General features: G+C 35.6%; 2 protein-coding genes across 2 annotated transcripts in view; both read right to left on the reverse strand.

Annotated features, from left to right (window-relative positions):
• The window catches only part of LOC128862862 (dual specificity calcium/calmodulin-dependent 3',5'-cyclic nucleotide phosphodiesterase 1-like), a 123,745-nt gene that overhangs the window by 89,968 nt on the left and 13,955 nt on the right, over positions 1-19,822 (reverse strand). Inside the window, exon 3 of the mRNA XM_054101645.1 lies at positions 18,112-18,225. Coding sequence (XP_053957620.1) covers positions 18,112-18,225 — 114 coding nt within the window. The remainder of the gene's footprint in view (positions 1-18,111; positions 18,226-19,822) is intronic.
• On the reverse strand, positions 1,289-3,266 carry LOC128862863 (polycomb protein esc). The gene is made up of 4 exons (XM_054101646.1): positions 3,063-3,266; positions 2,881-3,002; positions 2,651-2,822; positions 1,289-2,587 (listed from the first exon to the last, which is right to left on the reverse strand). The coding sequence occupies exons 1-4, from the start codon at positions 3,135-3,137 to the stop codon at positions 1,670-1,672; spliced, it is 1,287 nt and encodes a 428-aa protein (XP_053957621.1). The 5' UTR covers positions 3,138-3,266; the 3' UTR covers positions 1,289-1,669.

Below are 19,822 nucleotides of genomic sequence, written 5' to 3' on the forward strand. Positions count from 1 at the left end.
TTGTTTTTGTTGCTTCTTATGTGAACTTGTTTCTCTCAACACATTTGTCAAAACAATGCAAATAAATCTCTATTTTCTAAAGCACTTCAGTACACAATAAACAAGCACTCCTCTTATAAACCCATTCACACACAATATTATCATCACTTCCTGCTTACTATTGATCCTGCGGCTACCAAAGTGCAAAGAACACGAACCTAACTAATCAAAATCAACTTCCTAATTGGTATCGACTTCGCATTTACGGCCAAACTCTCTCCGTTTTGAGTTACTTTGTACATCCGGCCTATATGACTTTCAATCATTTTAGTGTTTGCGGCATTGAATTGCCATCGCTGTCCATTCATTTTGACCCTGGGTCAATTGTTGCATACACAAGTAGCCCAGAAGCCTGCTCTTACATTGAGTACTTAATGATGTGCGCAATGCGAGTTCCTTAGATGGCGCAGTGAAAGAGGCAAAGTGAAGGCTGTCAGTAGATATGCAGTGGAGTTGGCGAATGTGGAGTGGAACTAATTACGGCATCAGATCACGTTCTACACTACCACTGCTGACTATCACCGGCTTTTGTTGGTGTCGTTTCCAATGCAGGTGGACAGGTTGGCGTATGCGACAGTTCTGATTGTGAGTTGTGGGAAGATAAGTGGTGGGGATTTATTTGCTGAGATTTCGCGAGTGTTCAGGTATTGCTTGAATGCTAACTGCGATTTTCGCTTTTTGTTTAAACTTCAAATATTTTTCATAGTGTTTATGCACATTGGTGGATGCTCTATCCTATGTTGACTATAACTAATTTTGACCGGCTTTAGTTAATATAATAAAATGCTTGTAGTTAAACTGTAAGTTGATGAGCTGGTAAACAAAGACTCAGCTCAGCTTTTATAAGCCCAAAACCTTATATTAAATCTTATGGGGATTTATATTTTCAAAAATGTTAATTGTGCTCTGGAATATATTATTACCGACGGAATAATCCGCGAACAAAAATTCTCTTACCCCCAAGAGCGGAATAGTTCGACAGTGGAAAAATCTCTCCTATCACCAAGTAAGGAATAATCCGCAATAAATTTGTTTGTTAAAGTTTGTGAAGAAATAAATAATTTTGGTAGTCCCGTAACATTCTTTGTCATTAGACAGTAAGCCTTGCCGTCGAAAGGTATTTGAGTACATCGCGGATTTCGAGCGGTGATGCAAAAGGGTTAAATTTAATTTTTGTGCTGTTAATCTGCAATAATGAGTCTTAAAGTAGCTTTATTCAACTTCCTGGTTTATTTAAAACTAGAATCCATTGATATTTTTCAAAAAATATTGAAATATTAAATGTAATAAAAACTGCCACTTAACCTCAAATTATGGATACAATTTGAATTTCCATTGGAAATGCTCTACTCATAAAATCATTAAGTTTTTTACAGAAATATCCCACATCATTTTTCTCTTCTTTACAAGCCACAATACACTAATGAACTACATTTTTTGCGCTAAATTTATATAAACTAACTTAATAACTAAAATTATTAATCCATATTCGAAATTTACTTTCGCACATTTACTCCCCCAGTTTGGTATATTTTAATTGGTATCTTCGTTTTGGTTAGTTTATGTTATAGCAAATTGCCTCTACGATGACTAAGTACTATAAAACCGTTAATTCCCCTTCTTTGGGTCCTTATGGCGTCTTTTGTACAATACTGGTGCGATTCCAACGCCAAACACTGCCATCATCGCAAACATACACCAGTACTGTGGAATCACGTGAGAACGCTACCTGCCGCACAGGAGAATTACACTTTAGATTATTTAGTGTACTTGTGTACGTATGCCCTGGATCGCTTGGATCGAGTTCCCATACATACACTTTACCGTGCTGATTTCCCAACGCAATTATTTTGTGGCAGGGATTGAAGCCGAAGCGCACAAACCAGATTTCGCATTCATCGTAATCGAATTCGGCTATAATTGTGCATGATGGGTCATTTGGCTTAAGTTGTGACAGCCCTTGATGCAATTGGCCGGGCTTCCAACAGATTATGGAATTTTCACATGATTTAGATAGTACAAAATCGCCAAACCATTGCACACAATCAACATAGTTGCGATGTATATCACGTGTAGAAAAATCTGGGAAATGTTGCATTATTGTTGGGAATGGTCGCTGTGTTTTGTTTGGATTAAATGTACGAGACAATTCGATTTTCTCTTTAAAATCGTTTGTGTTTATGCACCACAGCTTTAATGAATGGTCCATGCCACTGGACATGATGCGTTCGCCACGAAAATCAAAGTCAACAGAAAGCACCTCATCGCGGTGACCTTCGACGCCACCAAAAATTGCAATACAAACATGTGACTGTGTATTCCAAAGCCGTATGGCATGGTCTTTACTGCCGGAGAGCAGCAGATGCGGTTGGCGCGGATGATATTTCAATTCGTTAATGGCCTGTCCATGGCCAATATAATTGCCTACAGTCTCATTCTTTTGTACATCAATAACGCGTATAACTCCACGATAGCCCGCAGTGGCAAGCAATGGCAGCGATGTTTTAATGTCGTATGACCACGCGCATGTGTAGAATACTTCATCTTGCTGCAATTGAAGAAGATTGATTACCTTCTAGACAGCGTTTAAATTGAAAATGCATTAACTTACGTCTGGATCTGCGTAGCACATCAGTAGTTTAATGCCACCTTGGCGTGGGCATTCATAAATTGTGCAACGATTGCTGCCAGCAGTGGCGAAAATATGTGGCTCATCGTTGCCCAGCCACTGATTGAAGCTAATGCCGAAAATGGCTTGTCCGTGATTTTCCTTGACGTGGTAGCTAAAGGCAACAAGTCATTTAAAATTTAAACACATTCGCCTCAAACAAAGAAACTTACTCGTATTTGTATGACGGTTTTCGTGCTTTCGGTTTGTTGCTGCGCCTGTGGCCTTTGGAGCGCCGCACGGTAGGTGACTTGCTGCGCGAAGTGTTATTAGTGCTAACGCTGGCTGTATCGTCCTTAAAATCCAATTAACAAGAGAATATAATTTCCACAATATCTAAACGAATTCCACTTACACCACACGAGTCGTCACTATTTTCACCCTGCGCGTTGTCCTTCGCCGGAACCTTATCATTTTTTACTTTGGACATTTTAAATATATAACTTAATTAAGTATTTAAAGCTTTTGTTTCACAGAACAACCATTTAAGCAAAATAATTTTCAAAATCACACGCGCTTTCCAAATGTTAGCCGCTACTGATTTGTTTGTATTTTGGCGGCAACTTTTAGCTGTCAAGTGTGTCAGCTGTGCGCAAAAACGGCTGTGTTCACTGCGTACTCAGCGCACAGGGTTGCACGCACGCCATAGCTTGTACAAAAGCATGTATTTCAGGTATGTGTTTATATTAATATTTGTAGTTTGTCTTTTTGTGCTTTAAAAACAATTTTAAAAATTAGTTATGAAATTTTCGAAATATAAATATTTATATTACACATTTTATGGAAGACGTGAAATTATATTTAGTGCAATATTATGTGTAAGAAATTTATGAAATAATAATTAAGTACTAAGTGTTAACACTTCGACCAGCAATTTAAGGTTAAGTGAGCATTTGAATGCAGCACGAATTGCCATTAAAAACAAGTTGTTAAGAGAGGAGGAATTAACATTTCTCAGGGTTTCATAGACAGTTTCAGATATTATATACACAAACTAGCATTTCCCAGTGGGCTTCGCACCACCATATATAAAACGTTTTTTTATATCGCAAGAAATTTTTCATATTAAGTTTTCTTTATAGAACTCGTAAAATGTTTAAACAGTTGAATTAGTTGATTTTTTTCATTCAACATACTTTCTAAAGATGTCACAATAGCCTTTTCTGTACTTTTTTTAAATTTGATTGTGGTGGTCACCTATATACAGGTAAGGTGAAAGAGCCGATAAAAACTTGTAATTAAACTTTGATTCTTTAATTTCCATTTCAATTTTTTACGCTAAATAAATTATGCTAAAATAAATAAAGTTAAAAATGTTCTTCCAGTTCCTCCTGGAGCATTCAATTTTTTATTATATTTGCGTCCAAAATGACTTGCAATTCGATAAAAAATTGATGCGAAAGTTGATTGCATCGCAAAATAAAATTGTTTTCTTGAGGGCGAATCATCAATCGATACGAATAAAAATTCATCGCACTGACGGTTTTCATTGATTTTTGACCTGCGATGCAAAAATTAATTAGCGTATGAAAATTATTTAAAAATCATATTTAAACAAAAATAAAATGTGTATGTACCAGTTGTTGGATTTATCATTGGTATGTTGATATGATAGCCATCGTCCCCTCTCCAAAACAAAATGGGGTATTGCAATGCATCATAACAGCGATGGAGTTCTGAAATACGTTGTTATTGCTCATTTCTACGATACAAAACAATATCTCGTGGCTGAAACTGTAACAACAATAGCTACTTCATCAATCGTTGGTACATAGAATCGTCTGGCGTGCTCCCAATTGGTGATTTATCGGCTTTTATTATGATTTTGTGGCCATCGGTGGGCATCAGATCGAGTGCCACTTTGAACAATTTCCACAATTCATTGTGTTGATGGAACATTGTTTGCAATTCATTCACGATTGATCTTCTCGTATTCGTCGAAATTGCACAGCGCTGATCTAATTCACGATTCTCATCACCAATAAAATATATTTGCAAAAATTGATGGTCACCATCTGGGAATGGTAGCAAAGACCCAGCTCTATGGTATATTTGACCTTGAATCTGTAAAGTTCGAGAAATATATGTAGATAACGGATCTGAATTTTTAAAAACATTTTAACTGGTTGTAGTACATGAGAATGCAATCTCTTAACCTGAAGGCGAGTTCCCAATTGGTCTATATCTGGAGTCTTTAGTTACCCAGCGAAAAGAAAAATCTTCTTTTCATTAGCATTTATCAACAACTTACAATGGATACTCATGTGGTTCAAACACATCCTACGGTTATCCAGGTCCACGTTTTGGTCTATATCTCGAGACCCTAGTTACGGAGGGGCATTAAAAATACTCTATACTATAGCAATCATCAACAGCTCCCATTTGCTACCCATATTGTACAAACACATCCTAAGGTTACCCGGGTTCACGTTTTGGCCTATTTCTCGAGACACTGGTATCCGATTCTTAAAATTTCAAAACACAAACCATCTACTGAATAGTCCAAACAAAGCCTAAAAATTTGGTTTGGATAGGTGAGCCCGTTCTTGAGTTTTAAGATTACCAAGGAAATGTAACTTCTTTTTATATATATAGATTGCTGTTAAATTATACCATAAAGACAACTGAACATGTTGAATATTAGATTTAGATTTATTGGAGGTTTGCACTTCGACCTCATGGTCTTTTATGACCTGTTGCATATTGAATAGATAATTTTATTTTATACGTCCTTGTGTTTTTACACTGATAAACATATTTTTTTTTTATTTACATATAACACATATAAATTTAAACTTTTCCAACATGCAATCAACATTAGATGTTTTATTTTCCAAAAAAAAAGAAAAAACATTGTGCGCATACACATACTTAGTAAAAATAAGCTACAATTAAACGTCTATGTTTAATTAAATATTTACGTTTGATTAAATATCTACATTTTGAGTAAAACATGCGACACGTTTTTAGCTAGAACGGAAGTCAAGGACTTATACAGTGTGAAGTTCGGTAACTCTTAGAAAAAAGCATTAGAATATAAGTAATATGTCGGAGAATGCTTGAGAAGCTTTGTACAGAGTTAGATAGATTTGAATGAGTTAGACAGTTTTACAGTTGGATAGAGGAAAATAGAATGCTTGGAGAAGACATATACATCAGAGCAAGACAGAGACGCAGCAGGTATGCCAAAGATACCGTTACAGTATTATACAGTGTGTGTTTTATATTCGTGTTTTATTTATACTTTTAGTTTTCACAAATTGTTTGTTAGACAAATTAGTAGTGTGCAGGTTAAATAAACGTAGTAACTCAACGAACAGAATGCTATTATCGGGTTATTATTTAACGAAAATGTATTCAAACTGTTATAATACAATATATTTTATCAAATGATTGATTTAGTTAAACAACGAAAACTGAACAAATTAGTGCCAACAATAAATCTGCATAAATATTGAACGTTATAAGATCTTATGTACGTTTTATTCGTCGACGACATGGACCTCGCCCAGACTGGTGTGCGCAAGCGCCTTTGCCTCTGCATGGTTGCTTTATTACTACTACTGCTGCCGACACTCTGACCATCACCGCCACCGCCCCTACACTGATTCTCATTTTTACTATCCGCAGAGTTCACTTTAGTTGCACCCGTCGTCGCAGTCGTCGTCATTTCTGCCTCGGTAGCACTTGACTCGCCGTGCTCAGTCTGTGTGCTTGATTTCACTACTTCCGCTTCCGCTGCAGCTTCGGCTTCCGAATCTGCTTCTAAAATAGTGTCCGGCGGACCTGTGGGTCCACTATGAGTTTGGGGTGCTAATGTCACTCCTTTGGTGCGACTATCGATACTGGTTTGATTGTCAGACGCATTGCTTTGTTGTTGTTGTTGCTGTTGGTTATCAGTGCGTAAACTACAACTGTTGCATAAATTGTTATTATCCTGATTGCTATGACTACTACTACTATCTGTGCCGCCACCACCACCACTACCACCGCCACAACTATGTGGCTGATGCTGCTCGTGACTGCGTTGACTACAATTTTCATTTTTACAATTACCACTGCAACGCTGATGCGAATCGGCCGCGTCGCGCTTCTGCTGGCTGTTAGCGAGTGAGGCGGATTTGAAGGCCGAAAGTGTTTTGGTTATGCGGTTATCAAATTTAGTTAATTCAAGTTGATTGGTTTGGCGAAATTTTCAGCAGTGTGCAGTGAGTAATAGCAACAGCAACACACACAGAGTACAAGAAAGGCGCGCAGCAGGTGCGCATTTTCGGGTAGCAGAATTTTTAGTTTCAAATATTTGTTTTTATTCAATGAGAGCGCAGAAAGAGAGAAAAGAAATTTAGTTAAAATTTTTTGAAAATCTAAATTAAGGAAAAACAAAAAAATAATTTTATTGTTTTTTTTTGTTTTTTAATTTACACTTTTGGGTTAGTAGCACATAGGTAAATACTGAAATGTCTCCGTTTTTATTATCATTTTAAATGAATTGATAGAATTCATAATCTGGGGCAGTTTTGTGTATCACCTAACGAGAGCGTAAAGTTCAGTTATTGTTTAAGGCAATTAAAAAACAAGAAATATTGTATATAAAAGCCCACAATTCTTGTAGGTACAATAAACATAGTAACAATTTTTTTAAGTTGACAAGTATAATATCTTTACAGTAAGGATTAAAATATCTTGCTGTTTAATGAAACTTTTAAAAGCTCATAAAAAACAAACGGCATACAGATCGATAATATTTAATATCCACTTTAAATAATTTCTCTACACAAATGCCCAAAAAATAATACAAAAAAAAAAAAAATAATAAAACATATATTTTTTTTTTGAAATTAATAATAATATTTAATTAATAATAATATTAAAAATAATTATTGTACATTTTTTTTTGTAATTTTAAAATTTTGCGGGTTTTCTGGGTCGGTATAAAAACCGTAACTTTTTTAAGTAAAAACGCAAGATATAATTCTTTTTGGGCATTTGTAAAGCGCATTAAGAGAGAAGATTAAATAATATTGACCTAGAAACATTTTATACCACATTTACGGAAAAGTGGCAATTCAATGATATATTTCAAAGCATTCAAAAATAAAAAATAGGTTGCCTAATTTTTTGGTCATGGCATCAAGAAAAAACATGTTTTTGGGTCATCTTAAATATGTAAGTAGATTTATTATAGAATTAAAAATTAAAATATGTCTTTCACGCGCTAGACTTATTAAAAACTGATTTACGTCTCAAAAAAAAAAAACAAAAAATGCATAACAAATTTAGAATTTCGATGATTTACAAATCGATTAAGTGCTGGTGATTCTTTTTCCCATATTATTTCCCCTTAAACTTAACTTAAGGTGAATAAACAACAAGTTCCTATGCTAGCTGAAACACCTAATTTCTTCAGCGTGTATTTGAAAATGTTTGCTTGTACATGAAAACAGTCAAATACTTAAATGTTTTTATTTTTAATCTCAGATGACGCTGTGCCTGATACTTAAAAATGCTGCTCTACGATGTTTCATAATAGGCTTCGATACTCATATGGCCACAAGTAATGACAGCAATAACCGTCTAAATCGACTTAAGCATAAATTGGGTTATACCAACCGTATGCTCAAGTAAGTTACTCACATACTCGCACATTTTTATTTCATGTACGCCTTTGCTCTTCACATTTTTTTAATTTGAAGCCGTTGAAAAATACTTAAGCACGCTGCGTTGTCTTCGTGCAAAATTTTGTGAATTGTTTACTGTTTAATATTGCAACTGGTAATTAACTAAAAAATAAAATATCTGGAGTAATCCTACATCACCTTATTTAGTTGAAACTCGAAAAGCAATCATAGAGTTGAAAAAGAGCGGATTACCCTACAGTGGTATTCCAACACAATTAAACGTTTTAAAAAAGAAAGCGCGTCCAGAAAAAAGAAAGCGCGAGGGACTACTAGTCAGATTGATTGGATGACTGCTAGATTGTCAAAACAGGATCCCAGGATGAGTGCTGCTGACATCCAGCGAACCATTTTTGTGCACCTGGAAAGCCAATAATGCCAATAAAAACATCTGTGCTTCGATTGGTAGAAGCAGGGTTTAGCGATCGACTGGCACGGAAGAAGCCATTGGTAACAGCATCGCAACGACAGCGCCGAATTGAATTTGCTCTTAGACTCAAAATCACTGACGTTTTATTTTATTCAGCGAAGAGACGAAAATAAATAGAGTTTATGCAGATGGTAGGAAGTACGTGCAGTGGCCAACACATCTCACTAATAACAAAGCACAGGAGAGGCTCAATAAAGGTGTAGGGCTGCTTTGCGTGGAACGGTGTCGGATCAATTCATCGTATTGAAGGTAACATGGGCGTGAGTCAAGTACATTCAGATATTTCAAAAAGTGATGCTACTTTATGCGGAAGAAAATTTATCGGCCATTTGAAAGTTTCCAAAAGACAATGATCCGGAGCACACTTCTTTTGTGGCAAAATAGTTTTTCGAAGACAATTTGATCGCTGTTCTGGATTGGGCATCTTCAAGTGCCGAGTTAAATCCCATAGAACATCTTTGGCGCGACAGAATATCACAAATTTGGATCAGTTATTTAAAAAGACCAAGGCAGCGTGGTAATCCATTTGTGTTCAACGTTGTAGAGATTTTATAATGTCAATGAAAGGGTGCTGGCAGCAGTAATAAAAAATGTAAGCAAAGTGGATTTTCAACAAAATGTTAATGTATAATTTTCGCTTTCGCCTGCATTTTTTATGATTTGACTATTATTTTGCTTGGTTGGTTGATTGGTTTAAGGGTGACCCCGCATCGGAGTGCCACATAGACCGCAAGTTGGGTCCGTTGTGTTGCCCTAGAGCTCATTATGTTATATGATTTCCCCACCTAACCGAAATTTTTATTGTAGATTTTGGTCAAAGATATTAATTCGTTTCGAGAATTTGATGAGAGATTCGATTTTCAGGTTCGAGAGTACTGAAAGATTGTCAATTGTTGGAGAGCCAAGAAGAGCGAGTCGACTTCTGGCTAGACCGGGACAACTGCACAGCAAATGTCTGCTCGATACTTCCTCATCTTCGTCCTCGCAGTATCTGCACAGGTCGTTTTGAGTAACCCCGAGCCGACGTGCGTGAATGCCCAACAGGCAGTGGCCGGTGATAAGAGATATTATATGCCTTAGTTCATATTTCGAAAGACTTATAAGGGTTTTTGTCTGTTTCAGATTGTAGGATAGCCAGATTTGTCTGGTCGTAACGCAAGTAGCTTCCACTCGCCACCTCCGATCAGCAATGCTGTGAAATTCTCGATCAATGAGCAATTTACATGTTGAGAGCGGAATGTGGATTGTGGGTAAGTTACTAACATTTGATTGCGCAGCTCCAGCTCTTGCGAGCTCATCAGCTTTGCAGTTACCTTCGAATCGACTGTGACCCGGTATCCAGATAACTTGGACAGAATTCTGAACACTTATCTCGTTAAGAGATAAGAGACAGGATCGAACCACATCTGAGTGGGTATAAGAGGAGCTGAGTGCTCGAACGGCCGCTTGACTGTCGGTGAAAAAGCGGATATCCTCTAGTGATATTCTATTTTCTAAGAGAGTTTTCGCAGCATACCAGATAGCGCATACTTCCGCTTGGAATACGCTACAGTAGTCGGGTAATCTAAATGATAGATTGATGTGAGGGGAATTGGAAAAGATTCCAAATCCCACTTTGCCGTCTTGTTTTGAACCATCTGTATATATAGTCAGAGGGCCATCGATTTCGGTTAGATTATTTTGCTTCATTCTTAAGAATTTTTTTTGAAGGGTTTTCGAATTGTTTTCAATTTTGTGCAGGAAGTAAAAAAATGTATAATATATTTTTCTTAGATAAAAGATTCAAAAAATTTTAAATTTATAAAATAAACCTGATATGCAAATATTTAAGTCATTTTATTGAAAGAAGTCTCAAATGTAGAAAACTGGCCATCGTTCTTAAGTATTTTTCAACGGCTGTGGCCATATAATGTGCCTTATTTCCAAAATCATGATTTTCGCCTTAGGCGGTTATTGAAGCGGCCGCAGAACGGAAAGTTTTCCGAATTTACCTTTCAGCATTCCGCTCACGAGTTTATTTTCAATTAAGAACAACTAATTGGATGGTAGCAATTTTTACGTATGCCAGTTAAAGCAATTGGCTTAACTTTCATATGCACACACATACAGCTGTATCTATTACACGTGGCCTATAATTATAGTTTATAATCAGTGAATAACCAACATTGCGCACGAATCCGACTTTATTAAATTTAATTCAAATTGAGCTACTAAAGTACATATAAATTCAATTGAAAGTTGCTATTTCGCATTCTCTTGGTTAAAACTGATTTTTTTTTCTGAAGATATGAAGTATTTTTTGTATATTACACTAGGTATATACTTTATAATATTTCAATATACTTTTTAATCTGCGCTTAATATTTACACTCGATTCTACTTACATATCTGCACTTCCTAATTTTTCCTCTACACGCTTCAGCAAACGTTGGAACGCCTCTAAAAGTAACCTATAGCAATGCATAAACATCCAATGCTTAAAAAAGGGAAGACATTTTTCTGCAGAGATGTTCGAATGCTGAATTTTCAAATACAGGGTGGCTGATGAAAGCCGCTACCAAAACAAAATTGAATAACTTTTTTTCTTTTTAAGTTATCTGTTCCATTTTTGTTTTAATTTGCAGATTGATCTTTAAAATTTATTAAAATGGATAACTGGGACACGCAAACAAGAATTTGGATAGTCCGCCGCTATCACGCACTGGAGTCCGTAGTTTTGGTACAGAGAGAGTACAGGCGGATGTTTGGCGGCGATCCCCCGAGCAAATGGACCATAATGAGACTGGTGAATAATTTTGCTGGGCAAGGAACAGTCGCAAGAAGGCCTTATCATCGAAACCCACCAGTTCGGACGGAGGAAACGATCGCTGCTGTAGCTGCAGCTATACAAAGCAATCCAAGGGTTTCAACAAGAAGCTTATCTGCTCAACTTGGTGTCAGCCGACAGTCTTTGCAAACAATAATGCACAAAGATTTAGACTTATTTCCCTACAAAATTCAAATGGTTAACAAACTGAATGCAGCAGACTTGCCGATTCGCTTGGAATTTTGCCAGAAGATCCTGCAAATGGTGGAAGAAGACCAAAACATGTTAAACTGCCTTTTCATGTCTGATGAGGCCCATTTCGATTTAAACGGCAATGTGAACAAACAAAATTGTCGAATATGGAGTACTTCTAACCCACAGATACTCCACGAGACGGAATTGCATCCTCTTCGCGTGACAGTGTGGTGTGCGGTTTCTTCACGCTGTATTGTCGGGCCTTATTTTTTTGAAGAAAATGGTCACACCGTTACGGTTACTGGAGACCGTTATTTGAAAATGCTGAAAGAATTTTTCTATCCAGAACTACGCCGAAAGAGAATTCCTTTCAACTCTGTGTGGTTTCAACAAGATGGGGCAACGTCTCACATAGCCCAGACTGTTATGACAGAGTTGCGACGAAAATTTCCCAATAAACTGATTTCAAGAAACTCCGAATTTCGTTGGCCCCCCAGGTCGCCTGACTGCAGTAACTGACTTTTCTTGTGGGGTTTATGTAAACAAGAAGTTTATAAAACAAAGCCAACAAATTTGGATGAACTAAAACAATCCATTCGGGCAACAATTGCGGCTATTCCTGTCGCAACTCTCAAAGCAGCAATGAACAACTTTTTACTAAGATGCCGCACTTGTGTCAACGAGCATGGGGGGCATTTAAATTCAATTATTTTTAAAACTAGTTAAGCTACATTTAATAAAATTTAATGACCTTCAACTTGAAAAAAAAATAAATGAATTCCATACACTAAAAAAAAAGTTATTTGAGTTTCTTAATGTAGCAAAATTCATCAGCCACCCTGAACAAGACACGCTAATTTTTGCAGCTGTGTGAGCACAGAGTTATTTTAATATTTCCATGCATGCTATTTATGTATATTTCCGCCTCTACGATCCTAGTCCATTTGCCAAAATATTTCCTGTTTGCTTATTTTACAAATAATAATACATAGTAAGGATGTATGCATGTATGTAGAGCTGATGTTGAACTTTGACGACAAAAGGCTGTATTTACAGATGTATGTATGTAAATTACAATGACTATGTACGAGTATGCACGGAATTGTATGAGAAGATGACACAATATGTAGGATGCGTATGTATAAGTTGTAAGTACTGGGTCCTTCGTGTGAATTGAAAAAGTACTGAGAAGAGGTTACATGGTAAACAAATACTGCTTGCACATTTTACATTTTTTTAACATTTTTTTTTTAATTTTTTTCCACCTCTTAGGTAAAAAATACAAATTCATGTTTTGACTTGACATGTAGCTAACTGTAATCGTAGCAGAGTGAAGCATATTATAGGCATAAAGAATCAGAGACATAAAGAGAGATAGAGAGAGAGAGAGTAGTAGAGAGTGGGAGTGATTAAGGGGTTGGCAGGCAGTACGACAAAAGCTTGTCTTCTGCGAAAAGATAAGCGTTGAAAAGGTGTATATGCACTTTTTAAGGCAGAGCAGATGTCCAAGGAGAAAACTAAGACATGCTTTGGCTTTCACTGCGTATAGAATGAATGTAGGTAGAGGAAGTTGGTAGAAAAATAGAGTGCATACACAGAGATTCCATTGAAAAATCATGTTGTTGTATTTTCTATGCATTCTAATACTTGAATTGAGGTAAAAAGTTGAGAGAGACTATTCTGTGCTTAAGTTGTTGTTTTTTTATTTATTGTAGGTATTTGTGCAATCAGGAGTGGAGTGAGGTGGAGTCTGAACAGCTAACAAAAGCACCACTCAACTAACTAGCTGAATATGTATGCATCTCTATAACGATGTATGTATGTATATATACATATATACATAAATATATTTTATAAAACACGCAAAAGTTTGTAGACTAGTAGTGGGAAAGAATTCTACTAAGGATATCACATTGAAAAAAGAAAAAAAAGTAGTAGGTATGCCTCCTAAGTGGGAAAATAGTGTCACTGGGAAATTCAATTTATTAAATACTTTTATGTTCAACTTTATTTGACATTCAGAACTTTGTCAAAACTGTTTGCGGGCCACATTGTCAATTTATGGATTGCTTTTGTGTTGCACTTCGAATTGAATTAAAATGCGCATTTCAATTTTGTTGGTTGGGTTTCAATTTAATGGAAAAAGCGATTTATTTGAATTTCGTGCAGTTTTGACAGAACTCTTAAAAAGTTTCGCTTTCGCATACAAACAAACATAAGTAGTTAAATAGTAGAGGGAGGAAAGCGATAAATTCCATTGTCGCTTCAAGGCCCTTACTAGTAGAAACGAAATAAATATTCATTAAATTAAATGCTAAGAGCCTAAAATGCTACACACACTTAGATATTTTTGTTGCACTAACAGCTTATTTTTTTTTTTTTTTGGTGTTTCGCTATTTTCGTAATGTTCTATGAGTTAACTGATGAAAGCCTAAATTTGCATTTCAAATGATGGCAATTTTAAGTGAAATTTAAGCAGGAAATGCTTTTGCTTTATTGAAAACATCATTTCGGTTTAAAAATAATCGATTATTAGTATTTTAATTGCTGGTAAAATTAAATAAAATTTGCTTTCAAATAGTAAAGAGACTTTGCGTAGGTTTGCGTAAGTTATGGTGGCAGCAACTCTCCATTAGGGCAGAGAGAAGCTTATTTAAACGTTTGTGATTCGAGGGCGTTTGTGATTCCATTGTTTTAAACTCAACAGTTTCAATGACCACAGCCACAAATTCATGTCTAGAATAAAATATTATATAAATTTAGACATTTTATGCGCTTTATACTTTATTTGTCTATTAAATTTAGTGGATTTTATATGAAAGAAAATAAATGATGTTTTAATAAAACTTTTGAAAAATCTAGTTTTAAATTACTTTTACTTTGAAATGAAAATTTAATCGGAAAAACGCGTTGTAAGTCGGTATTTACTTTATAAATCTTTTCCTGCGAATTTTACTTAAAAGTTTTTGAATGATGTATTAAATGCTCTTCACAAACATACAAGGTGGTCCAAATAAATGTTTCTTTTTAAATCAATATTTGTATCCAACATTCAATACCAACAAGTCACTAGAAGACATAGGTACTGGAATATATGGCCCCAGAATCAGGTGGTCTGTGCCAATAGGTAGTTTTTTAAGCATATTCCAAGCGGAGATGAATGCCATCTGTCTATGCGCAGAGATAAACTTAGACAGAAATTTATGAGCGACGGTCGGGCTACACTCAAGGCTCTATAATCCTGTGAGATTAAATTCTCACTGGCCTTAAGTGTATCGAATAACTGAATCTACTAGAAACACAGAATGGCATCTGGCTAATTTGGGTTCCAATACACAGGCGTATAACTGTGCCGCCCAGCCCTATCCTGAGTTTAATAAGGGAACTGGGTCTGGATGAGGTACAGTGATGAGCAGAGGGCACAAAAGGCCGTGAGGTCAAAGCGCAAACCTTGAAGTAATTTATTTATCTATCTTTAGACAATTTTTCCAACAGAAAACGGCAAGAGGAGTGAATACAACAGTATCTGCAAGCTTATAAAAGCAGCGCGAAACATGGGAAAATCGCAAGGTCTCTTCTACTACTACTACTAGGAAAGAAACATCCGCACAGCAGTTCTCAGACTCTTATCAGGTGATGCACAGAAGTACTAAGTGTCCACAGAGTTACTTTTGTGGAGCCTGCTATGAAGAAGAAAGTACTGTACAGCAGCTGCTCCGGTTCGTTGATTGAACGGGCTCCGTTTAAAGAATAATACTGATAATATAAGTAGATCTATGTGGTATCATACATAATAGAAGTTTGGAGTTTTAGTTTATATAGTCCAACTGACGTAATATATAAACTTAAGCCAGATTGCCATCCACTTCTGCATAGTTTAGCAATTTAGAGCTGATAGCAGCTCGAATTAGACATCGCATCCTATTTTCTCGCGTGACCATTTGACCGGTCATGTCTGACCGACTGTCGCAGCTCCTCCTGTCACTAAGCAGAGGGTACTGTAGGAGGCTGGTTGGACTGATGACGGACCACTTTCTATGGGCAAATCACATGGAATAGGTGGGCATCTCAGACAGTGCACTTTGTCCAGCATGTGGAGAGGAGGATAAGACGGCGGCCCACTTTCTGTGTGTCTGCCCCGCCTGCGCTCGAATCAGGCTTGATGTCTTTGACACTGATGAGTTAAGAGGCGACCACCTTGGCTCCTTAGCACCACAAGATCTACTCAGATTTCTTTGGAGGTCGAGTAGATTCAAAGAAAATTAAAAAGTGAACCCGAGTGGAGTACAATGGATTTAATTGTGTCTGAGTGTTGCACTTGCCACTCTGTCCCGACAAAAAAAAAAAATCTATGAAAAAGTTATCCTTGAAGTTGGTCCCAGTAGTAACACAGTTCTGCTGCCTTTCCAACTGCGAAAACATCAGCCTGGAATACACAGTTCTTTCTATTACAGCTATGATAAATTACGGTCTTTTTTTTAAGTTTACTTTATTTCTCAAAAGAACCCTTCATTTGGAATACCCTTAATATGTTGTTGCTTATGTACGTGAATGTTAAATGAAATGCAAATGTGTGAACTATTCCATAATGAAGGTGCACTGAAATTCAATAATTTGGGAAAATTTAATGCAAGCCATACAAATGAAGAGGTACATTTATGATGCTCATACATAACTGGTATTTCCTTCATCTAAATAAAACTTGCTTTTCATACTTTCGATACCAAAGAAGAGTAGGACACATTTTTCGAGACTACTAGACATTTTTGGACACAAAATAATACACACTCAAAACTATATACAAAATGCATGTGGTTAACGTTATGAGTTCGTAAATGCAAGTATTTATATAAAATCTTGGACGGAATTGAGTAGCTACATATGTATGTGTGTATGTAAGCCAAACTAACACTTACTCTGCGTTAGAAGTTTGAGCGGTAATTTTAGAAGAAGATCCCCTCTTGGAACATTCATTAGAAGCAGATGATCTTCTTCTCGATTTATGTAGTTATGGCACAAGTTACATATATGTATACACATACATACAGTACAATAGAAAATGGAGAAAAGTTTGGTGAAAATTTTCGTATTAAAAAATTGTTTGAGCATTATTAAAAAACGAAAAAACATTAAATATGAGAGAAATCAATAGTACTACAATACAATTTTTTCTGATATACACACAACTAGAAATATATCAGTTAGATAAGCTTTCACATTTAAGTTTAAATTCAGAAGTTTTGTGAAAGTTCTCATAATTTTTTATTTTTTTTCGTACAACATCAGGTACAAAATCGAGGCTTACTAAATACTGGTGATGGTAACAGAAAACAGTTACTATATAATTAGTGACAAGTGAGTATGTAAACATATGCATGTATGTGTATGAATAATCACAAATAACACTTATACATTTAAAATGATGAAGGATGTACGATGAGACACAATGGAGTGATAGTTCGAAATTCAAGTAGGTGAGATACACAGAGTGATACAAATATTTATTATATTTATATGTACGAGTATTTGTTTCATTGAAGTGCTGCAGCAGCAAGGCACATATCTGTTGACCTAACGGATTTGGTAAATCACTGAAATATATGTAAATCGCGTACTAACTATTTGTGAAGCTAAGGAAAGCTCATTTGTGGCCAGTCTGTAAGCGCCTATTTTTCTACAAAAATGCTACGCAAGCCAGCTGTCGTACAACTTGTATGATTTTGGAGAGCAAAGTATAAGTAATTATTAAAATCTTTTTTTTTTTTTGATTATCAAATCTTACTGTCAATGCGTACGGGGTGCGGAACTAAACTTGTAACCTGATTTCAAAGAAGCTGTTTTTTTTGTAAATTTGTGAGGCTTACTTTGGACTTGTAAAATGCGGGTACATAACTTATTGATGTTCTTTATGAAAATGCGTAGATTTTGGAATATTCAATTAAGAATGCATAATTGTGGGTGGTTCGAGCTGAATAATTAAATCTTTTTTCTTTATGGAAAAGTGCCAGAAATGATCCACCATAAGCTTTATGGTGAAATTAAAAATTTTGTTTTTCGCTGTGGAATAAATTTAAATTTTTTCCTGTTAAAATTTAAGTCAGATCATTTCTGCACTTCACTAATTTTGAAATGATTCTTTACTATGCCTTTAACTGCTTTTTGGCTTATATATCGTATGCAATTACAAATATTTAATGTTTTTTTTTTCATGTTTATTATATAGAAAAGTTTGTGCACTCTAAAGTGCTTTCATTTCACTAAGTCGGCAAAAGTTTTAACTCTGAACAGAAATACTTACTTGGACTCGTCGAGGAAGACGGCTTCGAGTACGCGTGCCGCGTAATGAAGATTACGTTGCAAAATGTCATTTGAAATTTCGCCGGTATTTATTAAATGCAATAAGCAGCGCAATCTGTAAAACAGAAAACATTTTATTATTTTTTTGTTAAAAGGTTTTAAAGGTTTAATGAAATTTCGTTCTAATTATAAGAATAAAGTTACTTTAGCCTATTAAATGAGAAAAATGATTTAATTTTAAAATTATTTATTTAAAATTAAAAATTAAAGATTGTGGCCGCTGCTCCCTACCCATGTTAACAAAAATAGTTTTTGAAAATTATGAAAAAATGTTGGGCAATAAACTCGGTGTAGTCAGCCAAATTATGGTTATTTGTCTAAATCTCCCTCTTTGCAGTTGAATTATAATTTTTAACTAGCAAAAATCATTCTATCCTAAATAATCTACATTTGTTAAGCCTCTTTTGTATTGCAATTTTATAAATTAACTATTAATAATTAAATAATCATTAATTCAATATATAACTTTTTATTTTTCCATCTACAGGCCCCTGTGCTCCCAAGAGGAGTGAAACAAGGAAGACAAATTTTTCAAACTCTAGAGTTTTATTAGAAAAAGGAGAGAAACATTGAAACGTTTTTGAAATAAGGTGGTGCAAAATTAATCGTCCTATCGTTTTGAAAATAAGAAAAGTAGCGTCAATCTTAGTACAATAACACACGAACTAATGGATAGAATATCATGAAATTTTAATAGCTGTATTTTTGAGGTTGGTACTAACTAAAAAAGAGGCGAATGAAATGAAACTAGTGCCATATATGTGTTAGGTTCGGGACTTTGCAGCCCAGGTGTTAGACAGTTGCAGTATACAAAAAGATAAGGAATGGAGCAAAACAAAGAAAAAAATTCCGTGACTCAATAATTTTTTTATTAAATAAATAAAATTGGATGATTAATTTTGCGCCATCTTGTATTATGTATTTCGTTCGAAACTAGCTTTGCAAAAAAAAAAATTCCATGACTCAATGCCTCTTTTATTAAATAAAAGAAATTGGATGATCAATTTTGCGCCACCTTATACATATGTATATATGTATTTTGTTCGCAAGTAACTTTGCAATTAGTCGTTAAACGCTTAAGCTGGAAACAAAAATTTAAAATTTTATTAAAAAGTGGCAACCCTCCCCAACATTTTTTTTGCGTAAATCATTCTTAAACAATCCTCACTTCGAAACATCTATTTACTCAATTATTTTTCCGGATAGACGGCAACCCTATTTAATTTTTTTTATATAGGACTATGAATAAGTTCGTGCGGTTTTTTTTCGAAATTTGAAACTTTATTGACGTAAAATGGTTACAAATTTAATATTCAAAATATTGTCCATCGCTTACTACTACTTTTTCCCATCTTTCTGGCAATTCACGGATTCCCTTTGTGAAAAATTCGGTCGGTTTTGCCGCAATCCACGAATCGATCCATTTTTTGACTTCATCGTAATTACGGAAGTGCTGGTCAGCCAGGCCATGTTGCATCGATCGGAAGAGATAGTAATCGGATGGCGCAAGGTCTGGACTATACGGCGGGTGGGGTAGGACATCCCATTTGAGCGTTTCTAAGTATGTTTTGACCACTTGTGCAACATGTGGCCGAGCATTGTCATGTTGCAAAATAACTTTGTCGTGTCTATCGGCGTATTGCGGCCGTTTT

The sequence above is a fragment of the Anastrepha ludens genome, chromosome 5 (genome assembly GCF_028408465.1).
Source record: "Anastrepha ludens isolate Willacy chromosome 5, idAnaLude1.1, whole genome shotgun sequence".
Taxonomy (NCBI): domain Eukaryota; kingdom Metazoa; phylum Arthropoda; class Insecta; order Diptera; family Tephritidae; genus Anastrepha; species Anastrepha ludens.

Coding starts and splice junctions, on each gene's coding strand:
- LOC128862863 (XM_054101646.1), bottom strand. CDS start 3,137: ATGTCCAAAGTAAAAAATGATAAGGTTCCGGCGAAGGACAACGCGCAG. Junction 3,003..3,062: donor ATAGTGACGACTCGTGTGGT/GTAAGTGGAATT, acceptor TTGGATTTTAAG/GACGATACAGCCAGCGTTAG. Junction 2,588..2,650: donor TGTGCTACGCAGATCCAGAC/GTAAGTTAATGC, acceptor CTTCAATTGCAG/CAAGATGAAGTATTCTACAC.